At 34.6% G+C, this 25,555-nt stretch overlaps 2 protein-coding genes across 3 annotated transcripts in view; one reads left to right on the top strand and one right to left on the bottom strand.

The window, feature by feature from the left end:
* The window catches only part of IQGAP2 (IQ motif containing GTPase activating protein 2), a 347,950-nt gene that overhangs the window by 91,029 nt on the left and 231,366 nt on the right, over nt 1-25,555 (bottom strand). Inside the window, exons 1-3 of one of the 2 annotated variants that reach the window (XM_074204625.1) lie at nt 22,650-22,725; nt 21,207-21,370; nt 565-652 (exon numbers count right to left, since the gene is read on the bottom strand). In XM_074204625.1, coding sequence (XP_074060726.1) covers nt 565-652; nt 21,207-21,370; nt 22,650-22,668 — 271 coding nt within the window. In that variant the 5' untranslated portion in view covers nt 22,669-22,725. Of the gene's footprint in view, nt 1-564; nt 653-21,206; nt 21,371-22,649; nt 22,726-25,555 lie in introns of those variants that run through there. The other variant, XM_074204624.1, reaches the window with a different exon arrangement.
* On the top strand, nt 7,001-19,655 carry F2RL2 (coagulation factor II thrombin receptor like 2). Its single transcript, XM_074204626.1, has 2 exons — nt 7,001-7,255; nt 15,160-19,655. Exons 1-2 carry the CDS (start codon nt 7,192-7,194, stop codon nt 16,233-16,235), a joined length of 1,140 nt encoding a protein of 379 aa, XP_074060727.1. The 5' UTR covers nt 7,001-7,191; the 3' UTR covers nt 16,236-19,655.

Below are 25,555 nucleotides of genomic sequence, written 5' to 3'. Positions count from 1 at the left end.
TTAATCAGACCATGATTTGATAAAATACAATAGATCCTTAATTATGCCACTTAGGATGAGCTAATGAGATGTTACAAGGCTTTTTTTTTCATTTATCAAATATTATACAAAAATAAGACAATTGAAAGCAAATGTTTCTATTTTTGTCATGGGAGATAATGGGAAGGAGGAATATTTACAGGACAGAAAAATGATAATTAAAAAAGAGAAATTTTCTAGAACTGGATACGGATGAGGCATAAAAGAATGTTTGGGTAGATGAAAGGAAGTAAAAAAGGGAGAAAGGGGAAAAAGTAGGGAGGAAGAAAGTGAGAAGAATGGAGAGATACAGAGAGGAGGAAGGAAGGAGAGAGAAAAGGAGAGTAATTTCAAATAGAAACAAAAAAATCAATATTCTGAACTTTTCTGGGGATAATCGGAATTATTTAAAATAATAGAACTATGGCTAGAAATGATTTGAAATCTATTACAGACAGACCTGTCTAGAAATGGACAGCATAAATAATAGAAGGCACAAATAAGAAGAAGACAGGTCTATGCCAAACTCAATAAGAGGATGCTTACCTTTTCTTGCTTTTTCCACATCCAGATTGGCATAGTCTATTGCTGCCTGTACTTCATCCTTTAAAAGAAATTCAGAATCACCAAAGACCTGGAAAAAAGAATTAATAGAAAGAAAGGACAAATGAGTCATGTTATAGGAAATGAAAAATTGCTTTCTCTGAAGTCAAATAATTTATTATACTATTTCTAATTTACAATCTTCTGGGTTACCAAAAACTTACCTATGATAAGAAAGTAGTTCTACTATACAATTTTATAGCTATATAGTTGATGGCTGACTAGCTGGTGCAAAAAAAAAAAAAAGGACTTTACAGAGAGACATTTTTATAGTATTGTAGGCAGTTTAAAATCATCAAAACAAAACAGAATAAAAGCATGTATCTCTAGAAAAGAAATGGAACCTTCCATTTTCCAGAAACACACCAAACCACTAATGGACATTAAATTTGAAGTTAATACTAGTAATGGAAGTTGAACTTACAAGGAAGTGATGTGAAAAACAAGATGGAAGAATACACATTTCCTTTAATCCTCTTGACCTCTCCAAAAATAGGAATTATATATAAGAAATAAAATAATTTAGTCTGCCACCACAATTTAAGACACCAAGAACTCTAATAGAATAAAAACTTCATGAACTAATGCAGAGTAGGATAATCACTCATGTCTTAACTCTATACTCATACAACATTCTCACATTATCCATCCCCCAACCTCAATGCTATCTTGTTATTGGGTAAATAACTTCATGAGCACAGTAAAATAGACAATGATTTTCTTTTTTTAATGCTTTTTTAAACTTTATTTCTTTTTCTTGTTTTGTATGTTTTCTTCAATGCAACTAACTTCCATGATTTCACATGTATAATCAATATAATATTACTTGTCTTCTCGAGAACTGGGGGAGGAGGTGGGAGTGAGAAAATTTGGAACTCGGATTTTTTTTAAATGAATGCTAATTTTACATGTATTTGAGAAATATTTAATAAGATAAATAATAATATATTAAACAAATGTGAACCCCTTGAATTCAGATTTCATATTTTTGCCTTTCTCAGCATTCACACAGTGTAGAACAGTGTCTGGCACATTATAGTAAAAGTTTGTTATTGTTACTGATGCTACTCACTTCTTATAACCCTTGGCAAGTCACTTTCTTTCCCTAGGTCTCTAAGGCCCCTTCTAGCTCTAAATCAGTGATAAGCAATGAGAAAGTTATCTCTATTCAGGGAAAGAGTTGGATTAGATCATTCATCATCCCTGGTAAATTCAGAATTCCATCCTTTGTGATTTTTACTGAGAAAAAATTTCAAATTGAGTTCATTTTGTGTTACATTCCAATCTTGTAAGATTATTGTTGCTTGAGCTTCTTGTTATTGTTGTTATTCTCATTTGCATTATAAACAATGCAAATGATTTTATTTGTGTTATGAATATATAATATTCCTATATTATTCATTATAATGTTAATATATTTTCATTCATTTGGAATAAATTCATGAAAATCTTATCATTTTTTAAAAATTCATCACATTCATCATTCTTTTATGGCACAATATTGTCCATTGTATTAATACAACATGATTTGTTCAACTATTCTCTGCCTGTTCGGCACAAAATTTCCACTTTATTTTGTTATTACAAATAATACTTTCATGAATACTTTCTTATACTGTTCTTTTTAGGGCTGACAACAACCACATTCAACCAATTGTTCACTTTCCAAACATGCCTTTATCTTCTCAGCAGCTTGATCAGCATCAACAACAAAAATAACAATTGACCTTTGAAGCTCTCCAGTTTCTTGCCTATAACTTCATAATCACTAGAACTGAGTTATGTAGTCATCAGGTTTGATGAATGACAAGAGATTTTTCCCTGCTATCTTATATGTCTTCTCTGAAAAGACAGTAGATCCCTCTCTACTTTCTCTTATCCTGAGTCAGATTTTCCTACTTGCTAAACCTCTCACAAGTTGGGATTCTTCTCTGACCCTAAATATTGTTTTCCATTTTTTCATCAAAACTCTTCTTCTCTTTGGTTGCTGTAATAAAAGAATACTTCATATGAGACTGAGGAGGTGGGGTTTATGAGCTGCCTTACCTCCTTTCTAGGCAAGAGACCAAACTTTACTTCAAAAATGAATAATAAACTATTGGATATGGCAGAAAGTATAGCATATATTCCAGGCAAGTCACTACAAAATGTTGCTGTTCTTCCTTCTGGAAGTGAGGTCCTCAGTCCTTTTTTGTTTCTGCTTGTATGTCTCAATAAAAGAATTCTTTTTAAAATGCCCTACAATGAAGTCTCTCCCCTTTTACTCTGAAACTGAGAATCCTTCAATTTAGCCCTGAAGCAATGCAGTATGAGAGTCTACTTTGTAAAGGAGATCTAGTTTTTTGTGCCTGAAACAATCCCAAACTGTCAGTTATTTTGGATCAAATAGAACCTAAAGTATAGTGAGGGTATTCAGTATTCAGTTAGTAGGTGTTCCATCCTGAAAGCATGTGTGGTGAGTTCAGCCCACATGGATGTAGCTAGCAATCCTGCTTCCAGAAAGTTATGACAAATTCAGAAATGAACTTGGTGAAGCAAATGTTATGTAGAAATAATTTCATGTTTAAACCCATTCAACTCAGGAAATGAGGTGGCATAAAGGGCAGTATTCTCCCAAGTGCTAGAGAGATGCTTTGCAGCTTACCAGTCTTGCCATATATTTGTAGAAAATATCTCTTTGTAAAAGCTAATTGATGTTAATTTAATGAAACTAGAATACTAACCACTGGTAGTTATATTGAGAATACACTGGGTATACAAATAAATAAAAGAATGGGACTCATACCTCTTTTGGCATTAGAGAATAACTCTAGCCCCTAAGAAATATTCCTAGAAACTTAAAGGGTTAGGTATCCTTGCTCTGAGGAATCTGATTTATTAATGTGAGATGCAGATTTTCAGACCAATATAAAAGCAAAAAAAGGAATTCCAAGTATATCTAAGGAATCATATTAAAATCTAATATTCAGTTTAAATGTGCTCATCTTAGTAGACGGTCCTAATTGAGTCAAAAGTCAGATAAAATACAATTTCCCCAAATTCATATTCTAGAATATATAATTTCAAGATATTTAGTGTATTATTTAAAATCAATTTTGTACAAACAGAATCTCACAATGTGAAAACTGCAAGATGACTCAGAGGAATATAAGAAATCAGTTCCAATCTTGGCTTTTTAATTGATCCAGCTATTTATAACATTGAGCAGGAAATTTATCCACTCTGGATCCCAGTTTTTTTATTTTGTTAAAATTAACAAGTTGTACCTCGTCCAGCTCTTCAAGATCATCTACACCTGCCCCTTTCATTTTCCAGAGGAGGAAACAGGTCCCAAGGGCTTGTCTAACATCATAGAGCTGGTTAGTTAGAGGCACAGTTGGTACTAGAACTCAGTTCTCTTGATTTGTACTCTTATACTTTGTTTCATTCATTCATATGATTCAAAGAATCAAGAATGAATTTCCCAAGTGGCATCACACCAATTCTTTTTGATTACATATTTCTGATGTGGAAGAATCCCTCCCAAAATTTCTGTCTTTTGCTTTCTGGGTCAGTTATTTTACTTGTCACCAGTCATACTCCATTCAACAAAGGCAACTTTTTTCCCTCCAACTGCATCTTTGATAGAAGACATTGATTTTCAATGAAAGGACATAACTGTCAAATACGAGTGAATTGAATTAGATGACCCTTAAAATCCCTTTTTCATTTCTTAAACAATAATTCATTCTGTGATCTTTCTGACTCAGTTTCTTCATCATTTACTTAAAAAGAACAGGATGAACTGGGAGGGGAAGGATCAAACATGACCCTTATGTCTTCATATCCCTACTGCCAAGAGTAGTGTCTTGAACATGGTAGACACTTAATAAAATGCTTGTTGAATGAACAAATGGTGAGGAAATGACTGAAGAAAGCAATACAGGCAAAGGTTCAGGGAAAAGAGCAATAGAATTGGAAATTAGAGGACCTGGGTACAAATACTGCTTCTGCTAGCTACTAATTATATGATCTTGGGCAAGACACAGCTGTCCTTTGACTTTGAAGTTGTCGAAAAAAATCTAATTTATAACCTTGACAAAGAAACAGAATTATGATCCTTCAAGAGAACACCTCATATTTCATCTATTCCAGTTGCTTCATTTTGCAAACAAGGAAATTGAGATCTAGACCCTTCTGCCCATGATATTTTTATCAAGAGAAAATAAGTTTTGGTAAGGTTATTTTTTTTTTTTTGAGAGAAGAGTAGGTAGAAATAAAAAAAGACTTTGCACACCAAAAAGGGAAGGCACATAAAACAAAAGGGATGTGTTAAAAAGAAAAAGATAACTGGGAACTGTTTTGTAAACAAGCCAATAGCTGGCTGAGTGTTGATGAGAATACCTGATCTGAACTAGGGATTTTGACAAAGAGAAAAAAAAAAAAACAAGAAATGTCTGACACCAAAGACTTCCTTTTCTTCTTGGGTACTGCACCTTTCCTGGGTTTTGCTGACTCGTCTTTTGGTTGTTCTCCTGTCCAACCACTCTTCAGTTTCTTTTGCTGGGTTTTTATCTATGACTTGGCATAGTGAATGCCCCCTTCCCTCAAAAGTTTTTTTTTGTTTTGGACCCTCTTTTTTTTCTTCATACATTTTCTTTTTTATTATTATTTTCTTTTATTTTTTCCAATTACATGCAAAGATAATATGTAATATTCATCTTTTTTTGTAAACTTTTGTGTTCCATATTTTTCTACCACTCTCCTTCCCCATGGCAGTGAGTAATCTGTTTTTTGTTGTACAATTGTGTTTAATTGTGTTTAACATTCTAAATACTCCTCTTGATGATCTTATCTGCTCCCTTAGATTCAGTTATCTCAGTTATCTCCTGATTCAGATTACAGGATCATATCTCTACTAAACTCCAGTTTCACAACACCAACTGCCAATCAGATATTTTGAATATGCCATAGGTTTCTTAAAATCAACATGTCCAAAATAGATCCATTCATCTTTCCCTACTCTGGCAGACTTCACTTCACCACACACACACACACACACACACACATACAAACTTTCTTCCCTTCTTCTCACTACCCATTCCTGTCCAGATCCTCTATCTCTCTCTGGTTTCCCTTACTGATATGGGCAGGAGAAATGACTCATTGTGACTTTTACTTGAATTTCCCTATGAGGATTTGGGTTGGAACCTTTTAGAGATCTGTTTAGAAATGTTTTATTTTATTGTCCATTTTCCAGCCATTCTTCCATCTTCTTAATAAATCCTCATTGTTTGACTGATTTTAAAATTATTTCCTTGGAATACATTTCGAAAAGTTGAATTATTGTGAAAAACAGATTTATCTTACTGTGTTTAAAACAATCACAAAGAGAATTGGAAACTCAATCTATAGAAAATACATCTTAGACCAAATTTAAACACAGAGAGAAAGGAAGACAATTATGTTCTTAAGTTTTAGGACAGTCACAGAAACTTGAGCTAATGTAGACCATTTCAATTAAACGAAATGAAATTACCTGACACTTAGTAGCTGAATGATCTTGGACAAATCACTTAACTCTGATTGCCTCCAAAAAAGGGGGAGGAGGAGAGGGGAGGGGAGGAGAGGGGAGGGGAGGGGAGGGGAGGAGAGGGGAGGGGAGCACATTCAAGGTGTCCACCCAACCAATTCATTTAGATTTATATATATGTAAGAATCTAGGAATTAAGGTAGGTTGTGGTTTGGGAAGACAGAGGGGGAAAAGGAATGGGGAGGGGGGCCTCCCCCACAAAACCTAAGCAAAACATTGTAAAATAGAAGAAAAACTGGTTTAGGATTTAGAAATCCTGGGTTTGAGTCTTGGTTTTGCCACCTAACAGTAATGTGATATTAGGCAAGTTCCAGAAGCCCTGATAAGCATTCTCCTCTCCTATAAAACAAGAGTTACAGAGTTACTACAAAGATTCTATGAGATAGCAGAGGTTAAAGAACTGAGTTAAGTGAAACTTTAGGAAAATGTTGCATAATTTTTACTGCTTGAGGTTGATGATGCTAGAGACAGAAAAGTAAGTTTATACAGAGAAATATTTAAAGGTCAGTTATTCCAAAGAAATTCTAGAGTCCAGCTATCCTAACGTTAATCAGACAATCAGTACTGAATATATGGAGCTAGTTTACTTCTATCATCATTAAGTACATTTGTTCATAAATACTTTTATTATCTATAGTTATAAATTCAATATTTTAAACATGAATAAGGGAGGTGGGGTAGAAATCACACTCACCAGTAATAATTCATATTAAATGAAAGTTAAGAGTTAATAGCTTTTTCTGCAATCAGTTTAATATTTTCCTTGTTGCCAGAGGCTCAGAATGAGTCATGCATATTTACATGTTCAGATACGTTACACCCTTTTGCTGTAGAAAGCTAAGGAGAACTACTTCCCAGGTCTTTGTAGTCCCGAGTATACTTACAGAAAGAAGGCTCCTAACATTTTATTCTTTGTTCTTAAATTATGAAATTAAGGAAAAATCTTCACTTTTACTGAAAGGCAAAAGTATTTTCTGAAGAGAACTTCAGGGATCAACATGAAAACTCTCCTTTGGGCAGCAACTCAACTGCTTTACTTATCATCAACTCTGGGTCAGAGTGGTAAGTCTCTTTCCTTAAATTGTGAATTTACTTCTATGAGAAATTATGAATCAAGTTGACATAGTTTTTCCTGTGCTATATAAGGTTATATATAAGATTTCAGTGAAAAAGTTACATTTCAATCTTAAAGTACTAGAGGGTAAGTTAAAAAAAAAAGCAGTTTTTATGTGAGATACTCCCTCATATTAAAAGGTCCCGGTAAAGATTAATCAACTATCCTTTCTTTGTGAGGCACATTTGGGAATCTGAGAATCGAGTCTGAATGCGTTCTTTTATACTAATAAAACACAGTTTCTTATACCATTTTCTTCATAATATCTGGCATATCTTGAGCATGGGGGGAGAGGGTTTATAAGGTGAATTACAGGAAACAGATATTTGTCACTTTGCTTGTATGACATATCCTTAGTTAAGAAACAAAATTGAAAGTTGTCCTTTTATAATTGTACTTTCAGTAGGAAAATTTGCAGGAGAAATTAATTTTTTTAAAGCACTGTGAAACATCAATTATTTTTTTCTATGGTGCCTATTAGAATATGATCAGAACATCAATGTGTAATTCCATCGTTTCCTTCGAAATTAACACAAAAACTAAAGATTTTATACCCATTGACTTCTCAGCCACATGGAAAACAGATGTGAATTAATTCATTTTCAAAGGAGTATTTCTCAAATGGGAATTTGGAATCCCCAAAGCAGTCACAATCACATATGTGATACTGCTAAATCAAGAACATTTACTTCTTTACACCCAGACCCCTTACTAAGAATAGTTTTAGAGTGAAATGCTGAGTTTTTTCTAGATAACTTTATTCTAAAAAAAAAAGAAAAGAAACACTCTATTTTTAAAAATTTTAAAAGGGGGATGAGGTTTTTGAAAAAAGGGAGAAATCAAAATGGAAAAAAGTTTGATAATTACTATATTTAGCATTGAAGATTATCAATGAAATAATCTATCAAATAACTCTTTGAATTGGTCTTACGATCCTTTTGCTGGAATCTTTTATTAAACGGAAACTTCAGTAACATTATAGCAAATTTCATACTTTAGAAAGTAGATAGATTAATCTTTAAACAAAAAGAATCAAATATTGGAATACACACATTTTACAAAGAAGAAAACATATTCAGATGATCTCTAATGAACCAAACCAAACTGGATAATTTTAGGAAAGTCTTATAAAAGGGGTAATCCAGCTGATTTATGAACCCTATTACTGTTGATCATGGCATGCTTCTAGAAAAGTCATCATTATGTAATCATAAGAATTGATTTTTAAATTGTGACACACTTTTTTAAAACATTCCTTTTAAGGGTTAATATTCTAGGATTATGGTGCTATAAAATGTGGCTCAAAACATTTTGCACTGTCAACTTATAATAAAGAAACACTTTGTCAAAATCTAATGTTTTTTTCAATTCTGGTCCTGCCCTCTAGCCATGAATATCTCCCAGTGTCTGTTCTGAGTATTCTTTTCTTAACTATTAGACTGATGAACTCATTAGCTTTCATGGATTTAACTATGATCTCTTTAAAATGAATGAATCTCCATTCTACTTCTCCAACTCCAAACTCCCTATTCACTTCCCATATCTCATCTCCAAATGTGTACTGGACATCTCAAACTGAATGTCACACAGATGTCTTAATTTCAATATAGTTAGCTGTGTATGATATGTGTGTGTGTGTGTGTGTGTGTGTATATATATATATACATATATACATACATATATATATGTGTGTGTGCATAAATGCATGTAAAATATACATATAGCTATTTTATGAATGTATATTACATGCACACAAACAAAACTTGGACATGTCCTCTAACTAGTAGGCACAAAGCCACAAATGAAAACTTTTCACTCATTTTCATTACCATTTGAGTACAAAGTTTTGGAAGAGATCTAAAATCTAATCTTGCACAAAAATCAAAACAAGAAGGATTCACCAAACCCTTACCCTGTGCTATAAAAACAAGTTCTTGTCCCTCAAAGAATTCACAATCTAATGATGAGATAAAAATGCAAAGAATCACATACAAATAAGACAGAAAAAAAGATAAATAGAACCTTATCATGGAAGAAAAGCAAGAAAGTCCTCCAAGAAGAGGTTTCTAATATAGATGAACACACACACACACACACACACACACACACAGCAATCCTCATTTTATGAGTTCCTTCTAGTCTCAGCCATAATCCCACATTTTGCATAAAAGTATTATTCCCTGCCCCCTCCCCTTAATTCTAGTGACGAATGTATAGGAATGCAGAAGTCTTATGAGATGTATTATCAATATGCTACTAAGAGCTGGGGATGAAAAAAACAAGTTCTTGTCCCTTAAAGAATTCACTATCTAATGAGGAGATAAACATGCAAACAATCACATACAAATAAGTCAGAAAAATGATAAATCAGACCTTATCACAGAAAGGAGTCATATATATTTTGGAGGTTTCTGTTAAAGATGAAGAACACACATGCACACACACATGCACACACACACACACGCACACACACACACACACAGCACATCTCCTCACTTCTTTGAGTTCCCTCTAGTCTCAGCTAAAATCTCACATTCTGCATAAAGGTATTATTCCCTGTCCCCCTTAATTCTAATGACTAGTGTAAAGGAATGCAAAAGTCATATGAGATGTATTAACAATCTAAATAATTGCTTTTCTTTACTAAGATTTAGTGAGAAACTTTATCCTGGGAAAATGTTAATCTTCAGGTGGCTTGTGAGAATGTAGGAAAGCTGTCAAAATAGCAAATAAAGATAAATAAATGAAAAAGCAAAAAAAAAAACCCCAACTGATTAAGTTTACCAATTCATCTCATATACAGCTGTATTTTAGATGCTATCTTGTTCGTATGGCTATTAACAGGGGCAGATAGGTGGTGTAGCAGAATTCTGGGCCTGAAGATGGGAAAACCTGAGGTCAAATCTGGCCTCAAACACTTAGCTACATGACCATGGAGACAATTCACTTAACCTCTGCCTCAGTTTGCTCATTTTATAAAATGACTTGGAGAAGAAATAACAAACCATTCTGGTATCTCTGCCAAGAAAACCCCAAATAAGGTCCCAAAGAGATGAGGGGAAAATGACTAAATAGCAGGACAATCAGCTGCAAAATAGGACTAATAATAATAATAATAATAATAACAAAACTCAAAGCATTGTTATGAGAATCAAATGAGAAACAGTTGTAAAGTGCTTAGCTTAGCACCTAGTAGACAGCATATAAATATTAATTGCTACTGCTGTTGTTAACTAAAACCAGACATTTATAGCATATAGTTTCTTTTGCATTTTTTGTCAACCAATCCTTTTCCTAGGAGCTCCAGAGGAGAGTGAACCTCACAGAATGAATGAATTTCAAATCTCCCTTTTTCAAGTCATTCTCTGTACTGAGGTTCCTAAAGTCTTTTTGTGCCATGGATCCCCCTGGCAGGCAGTTTCAGTCAATGGGCCCCTTTTCAGAATGATGCTTTTATGTGCAAAAAAACAATTTTAAAATAAAAATCATAATTCCTGTTCTCCTCTTTTTGAAATGTCTCCAAATTAAGAACTCCTGCTCTACACAGTTTCCAAAACAATAATCTTAAAGCACAAACTAAAGTGTGCAAATGTCTCTTTTGGTAATATTCAGCCCTTCACATTCTCAGCACTGGGTCTGGATTAGGAAGACTTGAGTTCAAATTTGGCCCTTGCTTCTGGATGTCTAAGTTTCCTCATCTGTAAAATGGGAATAATAATAATAGCAATAATAATAGCAATAATAATAACACCTAACCCCCCTAGGGTTGTTTTGAGGATCAAATGAAATGTTTGTTAAGTGCTTAGCAGAGCAAATAGTGCCCCTCCCATTCCACTTTCGAGCCAGGTGGGGCAATGGAGATTTTACACACACACACACACACACACACACACACACACACACACACACACACATCTATATGAATAAGATATATATATATATATATATATATATATACAAATACTATTACTTGCTAATATCTGTCATGTAAGTTGCTACTATTTTTTTTTTTGAGTCATCTACAATGCTGATTCTTCTGAGACTGAAATTCTCCATGGTTTACAATCACATTACATTATTTTTGTTATCATTTAGTCATTTTTGGTCATGTCCAAATTTTCATGTTTTAGGGTCTTCTTGGCAAAGATACTGAAATGGTTTACATTTCCTCCTTTGGTTCATTTTTCAGAGAAGAAAACTGAGGCAAGCAGGTTGAAATGATTGCCCAAGTCTCTCAGTGGATAGAGCACTGACTTTGAAGTCTGGAGGACAGGAGTTCAAATCCAGTCTCAAATACCTGACACCTACTAGCTGTGTGACCTTGGGCAAGTCACTTAATGCTGACTGCCTCACATCCAGGGTCATCTCCAGTTGTCCTGATTCAGCTTTGGCCACTGGACCCAGATGGCTCTGGAGCAGAAAGTGAGGCTGGTGAATTAGCACAGCACTCTTCACTCAAATCCAATTCATGTGCTTGTCATGGCATCATCTCCCTGATGTCATGATCTTCTTTGAGAATGAAAGTCAAAAACATCAAGTGCTTGAGGTCACATTTGAACTCAGGAAAATGGATCTTCTTGACTCCAGGACTGGCAATTTATATACTGGGTTGCCTAGCTGCCCTATTACATTACCAGGAAAAATGTTAAGAGATGGACTTTCATAGCAAAGGGTAGATTAGGACCATTGACAATGCCTAGGCATTTAGGGGTAGCTAGGTGGCGCAGTGGATAAAGCACCAGCCCTGGAGTCAGGAGGACCTGAGTTCATATCCGACCTCAGACACTTAATAATTACCTAGCTGTGTGGCCTCGGGCAAGCCACTTAACCCCATTACCTTGCAAAAAAAAAAACCCAAAATGAAAATGCCTAGGCATTTAGCAGATACAATCTGGTCTTATCTTCTCCTATGCTATTCTAGAACCAGCTCACCCTTCATCTGTAATCCTTATCCAGTTTATGTATTTATATACACAATGGAAATTTTTTAAAAGAAATTTTGCAAGGCAATGGGGTTAAGTGACTTGCTCGAGGTCACACAGCTAAGCAAGTATTAAGTGCCTGAGGCTGCATTTGAACTCAAGTCCTCCTGCCTCTAAGGTCAGTGCTCTATCCACTGCATCACAAAGCTGCCCCTTCCTCAAAATTAATGAGTTGACCATCTTTCTATCAATTTGAACAATATGCATTTGTCATCATCTTTTTTTTCCTCCTATTAGACTAGTCTGACCAATCTCTTAATAATTAGATATATCACTAAGGAGGCCTTGTAGTGGTCTAGGCTTTAGGATTTGATTTATTAGCATTGGCAAAAAGAAACAATTGAAAAAAAAAATCTTGCCATCTAAGGGGAATAATCTTTTTCTCCCATATGTAAGGAATCTTGGGTAAGAATATGCCTATGTTTTTTTATTGATGTTAATTTAACACTAATTTAGTTGAACAGTCATCTCCATGTTTATTTTTGTCATAGAACTTTGCACTATCATAATATGCATATGCATGCATATAAGAAACTTTTTTTTAAAAGACAGTCTTCATTAATGAAACAAAATGCCTTAAAATTGTTTAGGCAAAGTGGAATTTTCTCTTTTCGCTCAGGTAATGATGTAACTTGAATGCTATGACAGATAGGAGAAAGGAAGTCTACAAAACCCTGCCTGTCCCCTTGTCCTATTTACATCAAGGGTATTCTTCCTATTTGCATAGATTATTCATATAAACGATTTTATAGAGCTGAGAAAAATAGGCTCAGAGGTTGGTACTTGGTTATATTGCTATTCTTTTGTATTTTCCTTTCTTTTAGACACCTCGAAGATCAATCTCTGACTGTTTTTAAAATTATATTGCCACTTCCAACAAGAACTTATCTATGTAGCAGAAAATATGTTGTTAAATTTCATTAATCCCAGTTTTATGTTTCTTGTTATTATTATTGCTCATTCACATAGTTTATTGAGAATTTAGGACTCCACAAAAGGTGATACCACTATCATATTCATCAAAAGCAAATTATGGAAATGTCAGTAGGTCTGTTCTATTTCACAGGTCTATCCTCCTGGTTCCATTGCTCTTGGAATAGGTTTAATGGATTCTCAAACAAAGTTTTTGTATGGCCATGCTGTTCTTTGTTGATTTTTCACCACTTCTGAGAAACATGAATCCTCTTCCCAGTTTTTCAGAAATATGCTTAATAATCAAAATTGGTGACTTTAAAACTGGGGTCTATGAACTTGTTTTAAAATACTTAGAGAACTATATTTCTATATAATTGTTTTCCTTTGTCTATTTTATTGATAAATATTCTTTTTTTTTTTTTTTGCAAGGCAATGGGGTTAAGTGGCTTGCCCAAGGCCACACAGCTAGGTAATTATTAAGTGTCTGAGGTGGGATTTGAACTCAGGTACTCCTGACTCCAGGGCCGGTGCTCTATCTACTGCACTACCTAGCTGCCCCTGATAAATATTATTCTGAGAAAGAACTTCACCAGACAGACAGAGGTCCATGATTCAAAAAAGTTAAGAACTCTTGCTCTAATTCATATGGTCCATGCCTGCCATGACTGTCTACTTGGCAAAGAGATCAAATGACTGACACATCATCTGCTTTGTTTCAACCTTCCTACTGTAGCTAATGAATTGTATTAGTAACGTTTTAAAAGAAATGGTGAAAGAAAAACAGCATTTTTTGTGTATTCCTCATCTTTTGTAAACCAACTGCATTCAAACATGCTTGGTTCAAAAAGTTATATAACTTCTCTATATCCTCTGCATTCCTAGTTGGTTTCATTTTATAATAATATTATTCGGTTTACCACAAGAGTTTCTGTTCTTGTCTAAAGCATTTAGAGCATGGGACATCAAATACAAGCTGTTTGTTCTTGTCCTAACTACAAACTATCAAACTTTTTCATTCTCTTCCATGGATGTGGTTATATAAACAATTTATTTTCATGATGGACTTTTTACTTATTCTCATTGTGAGTACTAAAAAAGCAAGACAGTCTCCTGTTTTATGAAACAAAGAACCAAATCAACCAATTCCATTTTACAGAAGAAACTGTGAGCCATCCTTTCATTCACATGCAGCATTTGAAGGGGGTGGGAGGGAGAGGTCTTCTGGTTTCGTTTCTACCAATAATTGTCATTTTGGATATGATTCAGTTGCTCAAGTTATATGTAACCTCAATAGTTAGCAGACATATTGAAACATGAAGAGTTCCAATGATGAATTAATACTGGGATGATCAAACAATTTTATTATTCTTAGTACTCTCCAATCCTAGTTGCACCAGTCTAAGTAGTGTCCTCTTAAATTTCATGCACATTAAAATTATCCTTTCATTCCTTCTATTTATTTACATTGTACTCATTGATGTATAAAGATATATTCATTCTCAACCTCCCCCAAGAAGTTTTTCCTAACATTCATGTCCACACTAGTCTCTCCAACCTCTTACCTGGGATTGCTCTTGCAGTTTATATCATATAGATTGGTACTTAATTGCTTTTTTTTACAATTTTGAATTTGTAAATTGAACCTAATTATTAGTTTTTTCCTCCAACTACCCCTTTAAGCTCCTTACTGATGAAGAGTATTGCCTCTGATTTGTTTTTTATGTCCTTTTGAGCACTATATGTCAGATATATAGAAGGTAGTCAAATTCCTACTGATTAACTCACCCTGAATAAGCATGTCCTAAAAACAAAACTCAAAAATGGTCACAAAAACAAAGGACAATTATCACAATTGTACAGACTGATAGGTGATCATGAAAATAACTTCCTTTGCAAATCCAAAGCTATCTTCATAAGAAATTACTTGTCAATTTAAATATTCTTTTAAATTGTAGGTGCAGATGATGACCCTGACAATGCTGAAGAGTCAATCATACATATCAAGACCTTTCGAGGTGCCCCCCCAAGTTCCTATGAAGAATTCCCTCTTTCTGCTATAGAAGGGTGGACTGGAACTACTCCAACTAAAGAGAAGTGTGCTATGGATAGATCAAGTATTGTTGCTCTTCGTGTAAACAATAACACCATGGGTTATCTGACAAGCTCCCTAAGCACCAAACTCATACCTGCCATATACATAGTAGTATTCTCAGTAGGTGTGTCAGCCAACGTAGCAACCCTGTGGATGCTTTACTTTCAGGTCAAATCCATCTCTATGAACATCTTCTATATTAATTTGGCTGTGGCAGATCTCCTTTTCTGTGTCACACTTCCCTTTAAGATAGCCTATCATCTCCATGGAAATAACTGGCTTTTTGGAGAAGCAATGTGCCGAATGACCACTGCGATTTTCTATGGCAACATGTACTGCACCACCCTGCTCCTTGCCTGCATCAGCATTAGCCGTTACCTGGCCATTGTTCACCCCTTCACCTACCGTGGTCTCCCTAAGCGCACTTACGCAATGTTCGCTTGTGGTCTGGTGTGGACCACTCTTTTCTTATATATGGTGCCACTCTTCATAACAAAGCAAGTATATTACCTGGACCAACTCGGGATCTATACCTGTCATGATGTGCATAACACTTGTGAGATGGTTTCACCCTTCCATCTCTACTATTTTATCTCTCTGGCCTTTGTTGGATTTATAATTCCACTTGTAGTCATTATCTTCTGTTACACATCCATCATCCGGGCACTTAAGGCCTATGATCAGAAATGGTTCTGGTATATTAAAGTGAGTCTCCTCATCCTAGTGATTTTTGCTATTTGTTTCACACCAAGCAACATATTACTTATTACTCATCATGTGAACTATTACAACAAGAACACAGATGACTTATATTTTTCCTACCTCATTGCACTGTGCCTTGGCAGTCTAAATAGTTGTCTAGATCCATTCCTTTATTTTCTAATGTCCAAAATCACAGATAGGTCCAGTGCCTACCTGACAATCGTCAAGACATCTTAGAGATCAGTATGGAAATATAATTTCTACATGTATATGATACTGAATTATATATTTCTAAAAAGTTCTGTTCTATGTATGCATATTATGAAGTACAAAGGTATAAAGATATGCAGGCTACAGTTTGAATATTCCACAGACATATAACTCTTGAAAAAGCTAGCATTTTGTTAGACATATGCTTTCAGTATATACCTGAAGTCTAGTAGTATAATGATGCTTCTTGAAGGAAAATCTACAGCCAAGTTTACATCAATAATAAAATCCATAAACATATTTTGTTCATGATAAAGTGAATAATTATCCATATTGGAAAGGATAGACTCATCATTGTAAGAGTATGTTTTTGATGTTCCTTCAGAGGAGAAGATGAACAAAATTCCCTTCCAGTATATTTGTATAGTCACCTTATTTTTTTTAAGTTGCACTTTTCCAATCTTGTACATGGTGTTCTTAACAAATGATCTTAAGTTTGCTTCAAATTTAAAAAAATTCCATAGAAATGAATATATAATGATATATATATATGTTTCATGTTTTTGTAGGAATTACAGGAAGAAAAGAAAAATATTAGATATGATATGAGTAGTAAAGCTATTTAGGTCTATAAAGTCAGGGCTTAAAAATTATTAGGCTATAATATAGGCTGAATTAAATATTTGCTTATTAGCAAATATTCTCTCTTAGGATCAGAGACTCTCAGAATAAAAAACAAAACAAAATTTCATAGACAGGCTAGACCAATCCATATATTTTCAACAAGTTGTTATCCAAGCTTTGACAAAAGCTTATGAAAGGCAACTTACTATATTCTACTTTGAGAATACTGTAATTCTTAGGAAGTTTTCCCTTCAGTATTTTTCAGTATTTTTTTTAGATAGGGGAACTATATTTTTGTGAGAAAATCTCAAATAAATATTTACTTCAGATAAGAAATATAGCTGGAAATTGGGATATAAATAGTAAAACCTCAGCACTGGAAGAAGGAAACAGACTAGTAAAACTAAGACACTAAGAATGCTAAGACAAAGAAGCTAAGACAAAACACTAAGGATGTTCAAAAGTGTAACAAGCATGTAATAAAATTCAATTAAGATATACATATGTATTATATAACTAAGGATAAATTCATGAATTTTTTCCATGTATATATTTGTGAAACTTATTTTTTGCTTTTCCATATGTATTTCACTAGATTTTTAATGAAGAATGTGAATAAAAATATTTACACATACAAATCATTTACAGAAATAAAAAAATGTAAAAAATAGTCTTTGTAGAAGTAAGCAAAAACACACTTTTGCAAGGAAAGCAGTTTACACCTCAAGTTCCAAGGAATTCCCACTTTCCTGAATAAAATTTAATCTAAAATATCTACTTTAACTCCTCCCCCAAAACAAATTCGTGCATGTAAAATTGTAACTCATTCTCTACAAAACCAGAAATTTAAGTGGAAAGTCAAACATTTAAGAGGGGAAAAATAATTCTGAGTCCTTAGATACAGATTTCAAATACAAATATTAACATAAAGTGGAAAAATCTTCATGGGAATGAAATGAAATCGGGTCTCTGTTTCATTGTCCCCTGAGATAAAGAGACTAAATGGTACAAGATAAGAAGGTCAGAATCTATTTTGCATATCAGATCAGGAGAGGAGTAGTTTATGAAAATACCACCAAGTGTTGCCTTTGATAGGAAGGAAAAGGAGGGAACAAATATTTACTAAGCACCTATGTGTCTGTGCTAAGGGCTTTAAAACTTCACATTTGAAACTCACTAAGACCCTAGGAAATAAGTGCTATAGTTATTCCTATTTTATAATTGAGGAAACTGAGGCAGACAGGTTAAGGGACTTGTTCAAGATTATACAATTTGCAAGTGCCAGAGTCTGGATTTAAATTCCAGTCTTCCTGACTCTGACCCAGAATGCTTATAGAGCCATCTACATTAGGCCTCATCTTTAGAAGGCATTGAAGGGAAGCCGATTTATTAAAGACAGGAGAGGTTCCATTTTGCCACAACCTTAGATTTCCTTCATTGGGTTGTTGTGTATCAAAGTCAAATCAACCCTGCCAAATCAGCAGGCTCAATCAATTAGATCTAGGATGGAAGGGTATAATAAGCAAAAGTCCCAGAAATTACTAGGAAAGAGAAATAAAGGTAGAGAGAAAAATGTTTTGTTTGTGTGTATGTGTATGAAGGACATTAATTTAAGAAGAAACTTCACAGAATTTTGGAATCATGCAATGGTAGAATGTGAAGGATCTTGTTCAGTCTTGTCTGATTTTACGTCCCTGAGTTTTTTCTTGACAAAGATACTAGAGTGGTTTGCTATTTCCTTCTCCAGCATGCTCCCTCTTAGAGTTGAAGAACTGAGGTAAATATGGATTAATTGACTCAACCAGGGTCACCCAGCTAGTAAGTATCTGAATTCAGAGCTTCCTGATTCTATGATCTTACCAAACACCTATTTGGATGCTAAAATTTTATAAATTAAATAAACTAAGCTTCTCCTAAAGAAGTTGTGCTTTGTATGCTTACTCAATTATGTGAGTTTCCCTAAACAGCTCCTTAAGGAAATAAGTAAAGAAATTTCAGTGGATCATAAGGAGAAAGTTAAAAAAAAAAACATATGGTCTCTGCTGATTCTTTAGATGGGGAAGGGTGGAGTTCGAGATTAACAAAATGTCAGAGTAGATCACTGACAGACTTAAGTCTTATGTGGCTCAAGCCAGGACCCCATTCTCATATTCCTCTTCCCTCAGGGTTTCTTACAGTACCCCAAGTCAGCTAGGGCTGACATTTTTGAGAATCTAACAGAACTAGGCATAACCACACAGCTCTGCAAGTCTGAGATATAGTCCTGAAAATATTTGGGGCTGGTAGAGTTGGGGAAGAGGTAGTTTAAAGAAGAGAGTTAGGTCCACTAATGCCATCCACCCCCTTTACCAAACAAGCTCAGGAAAGAGATAAAGAGAGCAGGGAGAGATAAGACAGAGACTCATTCTTTTTACTTTTTCCCTCATTGTGACTGTGGTTTTCCTAAGGCTTTGACCAGATATTGTTCTCCCCTTTCTATCCATAGGCAATAGTCCTAGAATCCCCTGAATGGAGAAAAATTTCTGCTCTCTGGCAAAAGCTTCCACAACAGCCTCCAAAGACAGAAGCTTAATATTTTGACTTCTCTCTTTCCCTGCCCTCCACTTTCCTGGCCACATCCTAGGAGACACAAAGTTTTCAAATCCCATATGTGGCTCAATGCATTGCTTTAGTAGAATTCTTAGGGCAATTCCATAGTCAATAGGCAAGTTGGGACATATCAAACATTTTCCTCCTGCAACCCTGTATTGTCCAGAGCAGATTCGGCATTAAGGTTCAAGGAAATGTGGTACAAGTCAAAACAAATCTGAGTGACATTATTATTATTATTATTATTATTATTATTATTATTTTAGATTTTTGCAAGGCAATGGGGTGAAGTGACTTGCCAAAGGCCACACAGCTAGGTGATTATTAAGTGTCTGAGGCTGGATTTGAACTCAGGTACACCTGACTCCAAGGCCGGTGCTCTATCTACTGCTCCACCTAGCTGCCCCTTGACCAATTATTATTATTTGATTAGTTTCTTCCTTAAGTGCATTTGGCCAGATTAAAAGACTTCACTGGATTTTTTGTTTTGCCCATTCTGAAGAATTCCTGAAGTATTTTTAGGAGCATAGGATCATGTCCAGGAAGTATCCTAGAAATTGTTAGATCCAATCTTTTAATTAATGGCACAAATAGGTTAAGCAATTTGCTCAAGATCAAAGAACTAGTAACGATCTGAGGCAAGATTCTGACCAAGATCATCTTAACTCCAAGTTCATGCTGCTTCTGAGGCTTGAAAGCTCAGCAGAACTCTCTGGAAGGGTCCTGAAATCCCTGATTCTAACAGTTCTTGGTGTCTTTGGAGTTGGGCTGATCTCAGAGAAGACTCTTTGGGCAGTTGTGAACTAGATAAGAGGTTCAACCTCTTTTGTTCTCCCTAAGGCATAATGAGTATGGGCCAAGGACTGAGCATGGTCAATAATCAGTCACTAGCACAGACACTGGGGATTTAAGGCTCCTTATAGTTGCACCACTAACTTAGGATATTGGTACAAGCTCACATACTCGAAATTTCACTAGATATACAGTGAACCTTTGAAGTCATGGGGGAAAAAGGCAAGGAAATATTTTTGGACTTTGTGCAAGTTATTTTTTTCTGCTTAGAATATCTTCTAAATTATAGTGTCAGACCTTGACAATCTTTCAATGAATAACTCTAATACTTTACTTTCCATGAATGAGACAACCTAAACCTGGGGTTAACATTTTGGGGAATCATGTGTCTCTACTCTCTTTTGGCAATAGAGTGAAGTCTATTTGCAAAATAATATTTCTAAATAATTGGAGGAAATGCTAAATTTTGATTATAGACTAGTAAAAATTAAACATGTATTTTTTTTCTCATCCAATTTTATGAAACCTATAAATCCATGATCTCCCTGTAAGTGTAGGTTCCTCAGGCTAAGAATCCCAAGCCTAAACCAGTAGCTTCTGTCCATGACTTCTTAAATCAACATTATACATATTTTGACACAGGAGTATGAAGTACGTATGTCTTATCTACTCACTGTAAAATGCCAAGCATCTTAAGAAGGGGAATGTTGCTTTACTACCTCCTGCTGAATATTCCCCCTTCTTTTCTCCCTACCCTGAGTCTAGTGCATTACTAAGAAAAAGCAGAGTTATCTCAGTGAATAACTGTTGAACAGAATTAGGAATGAACAAGGACAATAAGATGAGTCTGAGTATTGCTTCATCAAATCTACTGAGGGACCCCAGAATAGAAGATTAAAAGAGTGGACGTAGCATTTACTAAGAAAAAGATTTCTAGCTTTTCCCAAAGGGCAGTGTTGTACATATAACCAACGAGAGACACTTTGAACCTACCTTCATTTTTTCTGATTTAGCATTGAACAGAACATCTTGATAATGGTAAAAATTGTCTGGGTACACATTTCTCAATTGCGCAGCAGGTAACAGCAATAACTCTAGAGTTTGCTCGGGATTTTTCCTATCAATAGTTGTATTAATGAGTTCAATGGCAGCATCTCCTAAAAAAAAAAGAAAAAGGAAGATGGTTCTACTGAGAAAATGTTAGTTTTCTTTAAAATTACAGTATATTAGATGTTTAAATATTGTACATTCCATTCCAAAAAGGAAAAATGAGATTATGCATCTATAGGATAATAATCATTTTAAAAAGAATGTTCATTACTTGAATATTATGCAATGAAGGGTTGGAGAACCTAAAGAGTTTGGAAAGGATCTTTGAGACTGAACCAAATCAATTCAATTTACAAAGAAGAAAACTGAGACTCAACATGGTTAAGAGGTACCTTATTTCCTGATACTACCTAGTAAACTTTCACTTCTTTTGACTAAAAAAAACAAACTTAAAAAACCCTACAACTAAAAGTAATTTTCCAAGTGAAAAAGAGTCAATTAAAACATGTTTGGAAATAACTTCATGTAAGAAAAAAGGATTAATTTGTTTTTCAAAAATGTCCCTGTAACACATGTGGGAAATTACATATCTGTCCTCAATGAACCTAAAGACCAAATGATTTGTAGCAAATAATAAATTGAATATTATTAATTACCTCTGAGATTCTCTTCTATCTAACCTCTCTATTCCAGGACTTATGCTTATAGAGAGACAGGAAACAAACAATGGACATTCCATCAATGTGAAAACTTTTAATACTCTGAGAAAACCTAATATTGTGCACATGAATTGAGGGATACAAATTGTTCCCAGGTTAAGGTCTATAGCCAACAACTTGAGACCAAATACAGATAACTTATGCTGATATATTTTTGGAATAAAGGAAGTATCTCTAGTCTCTTTTTAAAACAAGAAATAAAAACCTCTTTACAAATGTGAAGTGCCATAAGACAGCCTAATTCTCTTAAATTTGTTTAAAGAATTGCCCTTAAGAAAAAATTTTTAAAAAATGACCTTTTCAAACTAGGTTGAGCTATCAACCCTGGTAATATTAAAAGAAATTTATCAACTCAAGAATAAAGACATTAAAAATAAGCTACAATTTATAAAAGTAGGATTAAGTTTCCGTACATATAAGCATCTATAACATCGAAGATGTGATTTATCTAAAAAAAACTATGAGAATATATGTGAAAATGTTTTGAAGTCTAAAGTACAATATACATATACAGGATGATCATTACTTTACACAATAGAATTGATAACCTGCAGAGCATAGAACACTCCAGCCTTCTGTGGGGTGCTTTTAACACTCCAGTAAAAGGGCTGTTCTTAGTGAATCAAGTCCAATCAAATTTAAGAGTGCATTCCTGATGACTGATCACCTTTTCCATTGGGCAACATGGCAGTTGACTGTTGATTGAAGGTACCTGGTTGATCTTTCTTTTTGGTGTGCTTCTAAAAACATGAGCTGATGAGGTCATAGTAAATGACCTCACAGGAGCTGGAAAAAAATTACCCAGAAGCCTCCTGGGCATGTGTACATCACCACCTCTCTTTGTGGTCAAAGATAAATAACCTCTTAAACATATTTTGGAAATCACAGCTTGGGGACTAATTTTAAGTAATATTTCATGTAAGGAAATCCTAGTACAAAAATAATTTAAGCAGCTCCAAGGAGCTGCTTAAAAGGGATTTATTTGAAGCATGCAGTTAACAAATAACCTGTTTTGTTTTTTTTAGATTTTTGCAAGGCAAATGGGGTTAAGTGGCTTGCCCAAGGACACACAGCTAGGTAATTATTGTCTGAAGCTGGATTTGAACTCAGGTACTCCTGACTCCAAGGCCAGTACTCTATCCACTGCACCACCTAGCCACCCCTAAATTACCTGTTTTGAAAGAAATCAAGAAAACTGATAAATAGAAAGGGAAAAAAAAACCACTTGCAAATACTACATGGCTAAAAGTATCCTTCTAAGGAAATGTGAATGGAAAAATAAGCTTCCCTAATAGAAGGGACAGGAATAAACACAATTGAGAAATTTTCTTTCAAATCTCTTTTCTAACTTCAGCCCATTACACTTCAGATTTAAAGTCTTCTATTAGAAATTTAGCTAAGGACATAAATCCAAGGACAAATTCCTTATCAGTAAAGTGGGGTCTCAATGAAGTCTATGATAATAGACATATTCTTTCTGAAGTAAATCATTTATTCAGTGACTAAAAAAATTTCAGCGACAAGATTGTAACATTACAGGTGCTTTGGAGTATACAAAAGTGAATATGATATCAAAACTGATCGTAAGCAGTTTATAATCACATTATGTGTACATTAGTTAAAAGATGTGGAATATGAGTTCAAAAAGAGATGTACTAAGAACTAGAGACCTGCAGGGAGCAAGAGGGATGGATTATTTACAACTTTCTTGGAGAGTGGAATGGAAATATCAGTGTAGTGAAAAGAAAGGGCAAGGGACATTGAGCAGGCATCCTTGTAAAGGTCATACTTTGCTGGACCCAAAGAAGGGTCGAAGATGATTAGGTGGCAGAGGGAACAGAATAAATGAAGATATTGGAGTAAGAACTTTTAGTACTGGATGAAGAAGGTAACTGTCTGATACATGTTCTATGAAATGGTTTTAAAAAGCTGCAAAGTTAAGTTAGAATCAAATCATAGAGAACCTTGAAGGTTAAGCTAAACAGTTAGGATTTCATCCTAAAAGCAGGTTGAAATGACTAATGTGTTTGGGGTATGTTAGTAAACATGATCTAAACTTATTTAGAAAAACTAATTTGGTCACAAAGTAAAGAGTACATTAGAAGAAGGAGACTAGAGGAAGGGAGAACAATCAGTATGCAGTTGCCAGAATTCAGAGTACTATCTAGGATGTCAATCAAAGAAATGGAAAGGAGTGAATAGATGAGAGAAGACTGTAGATTTAAAGATAAAAGAAGTTGGCATCTGATTGGAGGCAACTGTCAACAGTGCTCTGAAGAAAGGTAACTGATGGGAGCAGTTAGGTAGCACAGTGGATAAAGCACCAGCCCTGGAGTCAGGAGTACCTGGGTTCAAATCTGGCCTTAGACATTTAATAATGACCTAGCTGTGTGGCCTTGGGCAAGCCACTTAACCCTGTTTGCCTAAAAAAACCTAAAAAAAGAAAAAGAAAGGTAAGTGATTCCCAAACCTGGACATTCAGTCTTTAGATTTTGTCTAAATTTATCTTTACCCTGTGCATTATACAATGACCATAATGGCTACACTGGTACATAGAATCCCAGTAATGTTAAGTCAAGAACATAAGAAAACTAAACATTAGTAATGATTACATATAAATACAATGTTATTGCCTTGCAAGAAATGACAAGAGGGATAGTTTTAGGGAAACCTTGGAAAGTTTGTATGATCCAATATTTTTTGTGTTTTTCTTATTTTTGCAAGGCAATGGGGTTAAGTGATTTGCCCAAGGTCACACAGCTAGGTCATTATTAAGTGTCTGAGATCAGATTTGAACCCAGGTCCTTTTGACTCCAGGGTCAGTGGTCTGCCCCCTTGTATGAACCAATGTAATGAAGTGAATCAAACCAAGAGAACAATTTGTAAAATGACTACAATAAAGAAAATAATTATAAAGGATCTAGAGGAAATTGATAAATCATTTTTCTCTTCTTCTGAAAGATAATGGACTAGAGGTGTTGAATGAGAAATGCATTTTGAGACATGGTCAATGGATGAATCTGTTTTTCTTGACTGTTTATTTGTTATAAGGGAAAATTTTCATTTTTTAAGGGCATGAGGAAAGGGAAAGAATGAAAAAAGAAAAACAATATTTAAAGCATTCACAGAAGGACAGGTTCAGAGGGAGACATAAATAGGATAGCTTTGAAAATAACATACTAAATTTGTTACATACTTTAATAAAGGAAACAGGCTAGAAAAGATGGAAATTTGTAGTTTGATAACCAATTCACTTCCCCCCCCATATATGGAAAGTTCTTGTTTGTCAAATTGAGAATAATTAAAAATCAAAAATGATTTTAAAAGTCTTTTGCAAGGCTGGAGTCAAAAGCCGGGGGGGGGGGGGGGGGGAAGGATGGTGGTACCAAGAACAGAAAAAAAGGCATTTGGAAAGAAGAGTGTGCTGTTTCTGTTGTTGTTCACAATGTTGGTAGTATGTGTGTATGTGTGTGTGTGTGTGTGTGTGTGTGTGTGTTTGTGTGTGTGTATGTATGTGTTTAGATGTGGAGGGAAAATGATTTCCTTTTTTTCTTCTACTTAAAAATAGTTTGA

The sequence above is a fragment of the Macrotis lagotis genome, chromosome X (assembly GCF_037893015.1).
Source record: "Macrotis lagotis isolate mMagLag1 chromosome X, bilby.v1.9.chrom.fasta, whole genome shotgun sequence".
NCBI lineage: Eukaryota > Metazoa > Chordata > Mammalia > Peramelemorphia > Peramelidae > Macrotis > Macrotis lagotis.
Note: the sequence above shows the minus strand (reverse complement) of the source record. Positions and strands in the feature narration are given on the sequence as shown.

Bases quoted from the DNA above. Each gene is read 5' to 3' on its own strand.
- F2RL2 (XM_074204626.1), top strand. From the start codon at position 7,192: ATGAAAACTCTCCTTTGGGCAGCAACTCAACTGCTTTACTTATCATCA. The intron at 7,256-15,159 runs GTAAGTCTCTTT...TTTAAATTGTAG, and splicing joins ATCAACTCTGGGTCAGAGTG to GTGCAGATGATGACCCTGAC.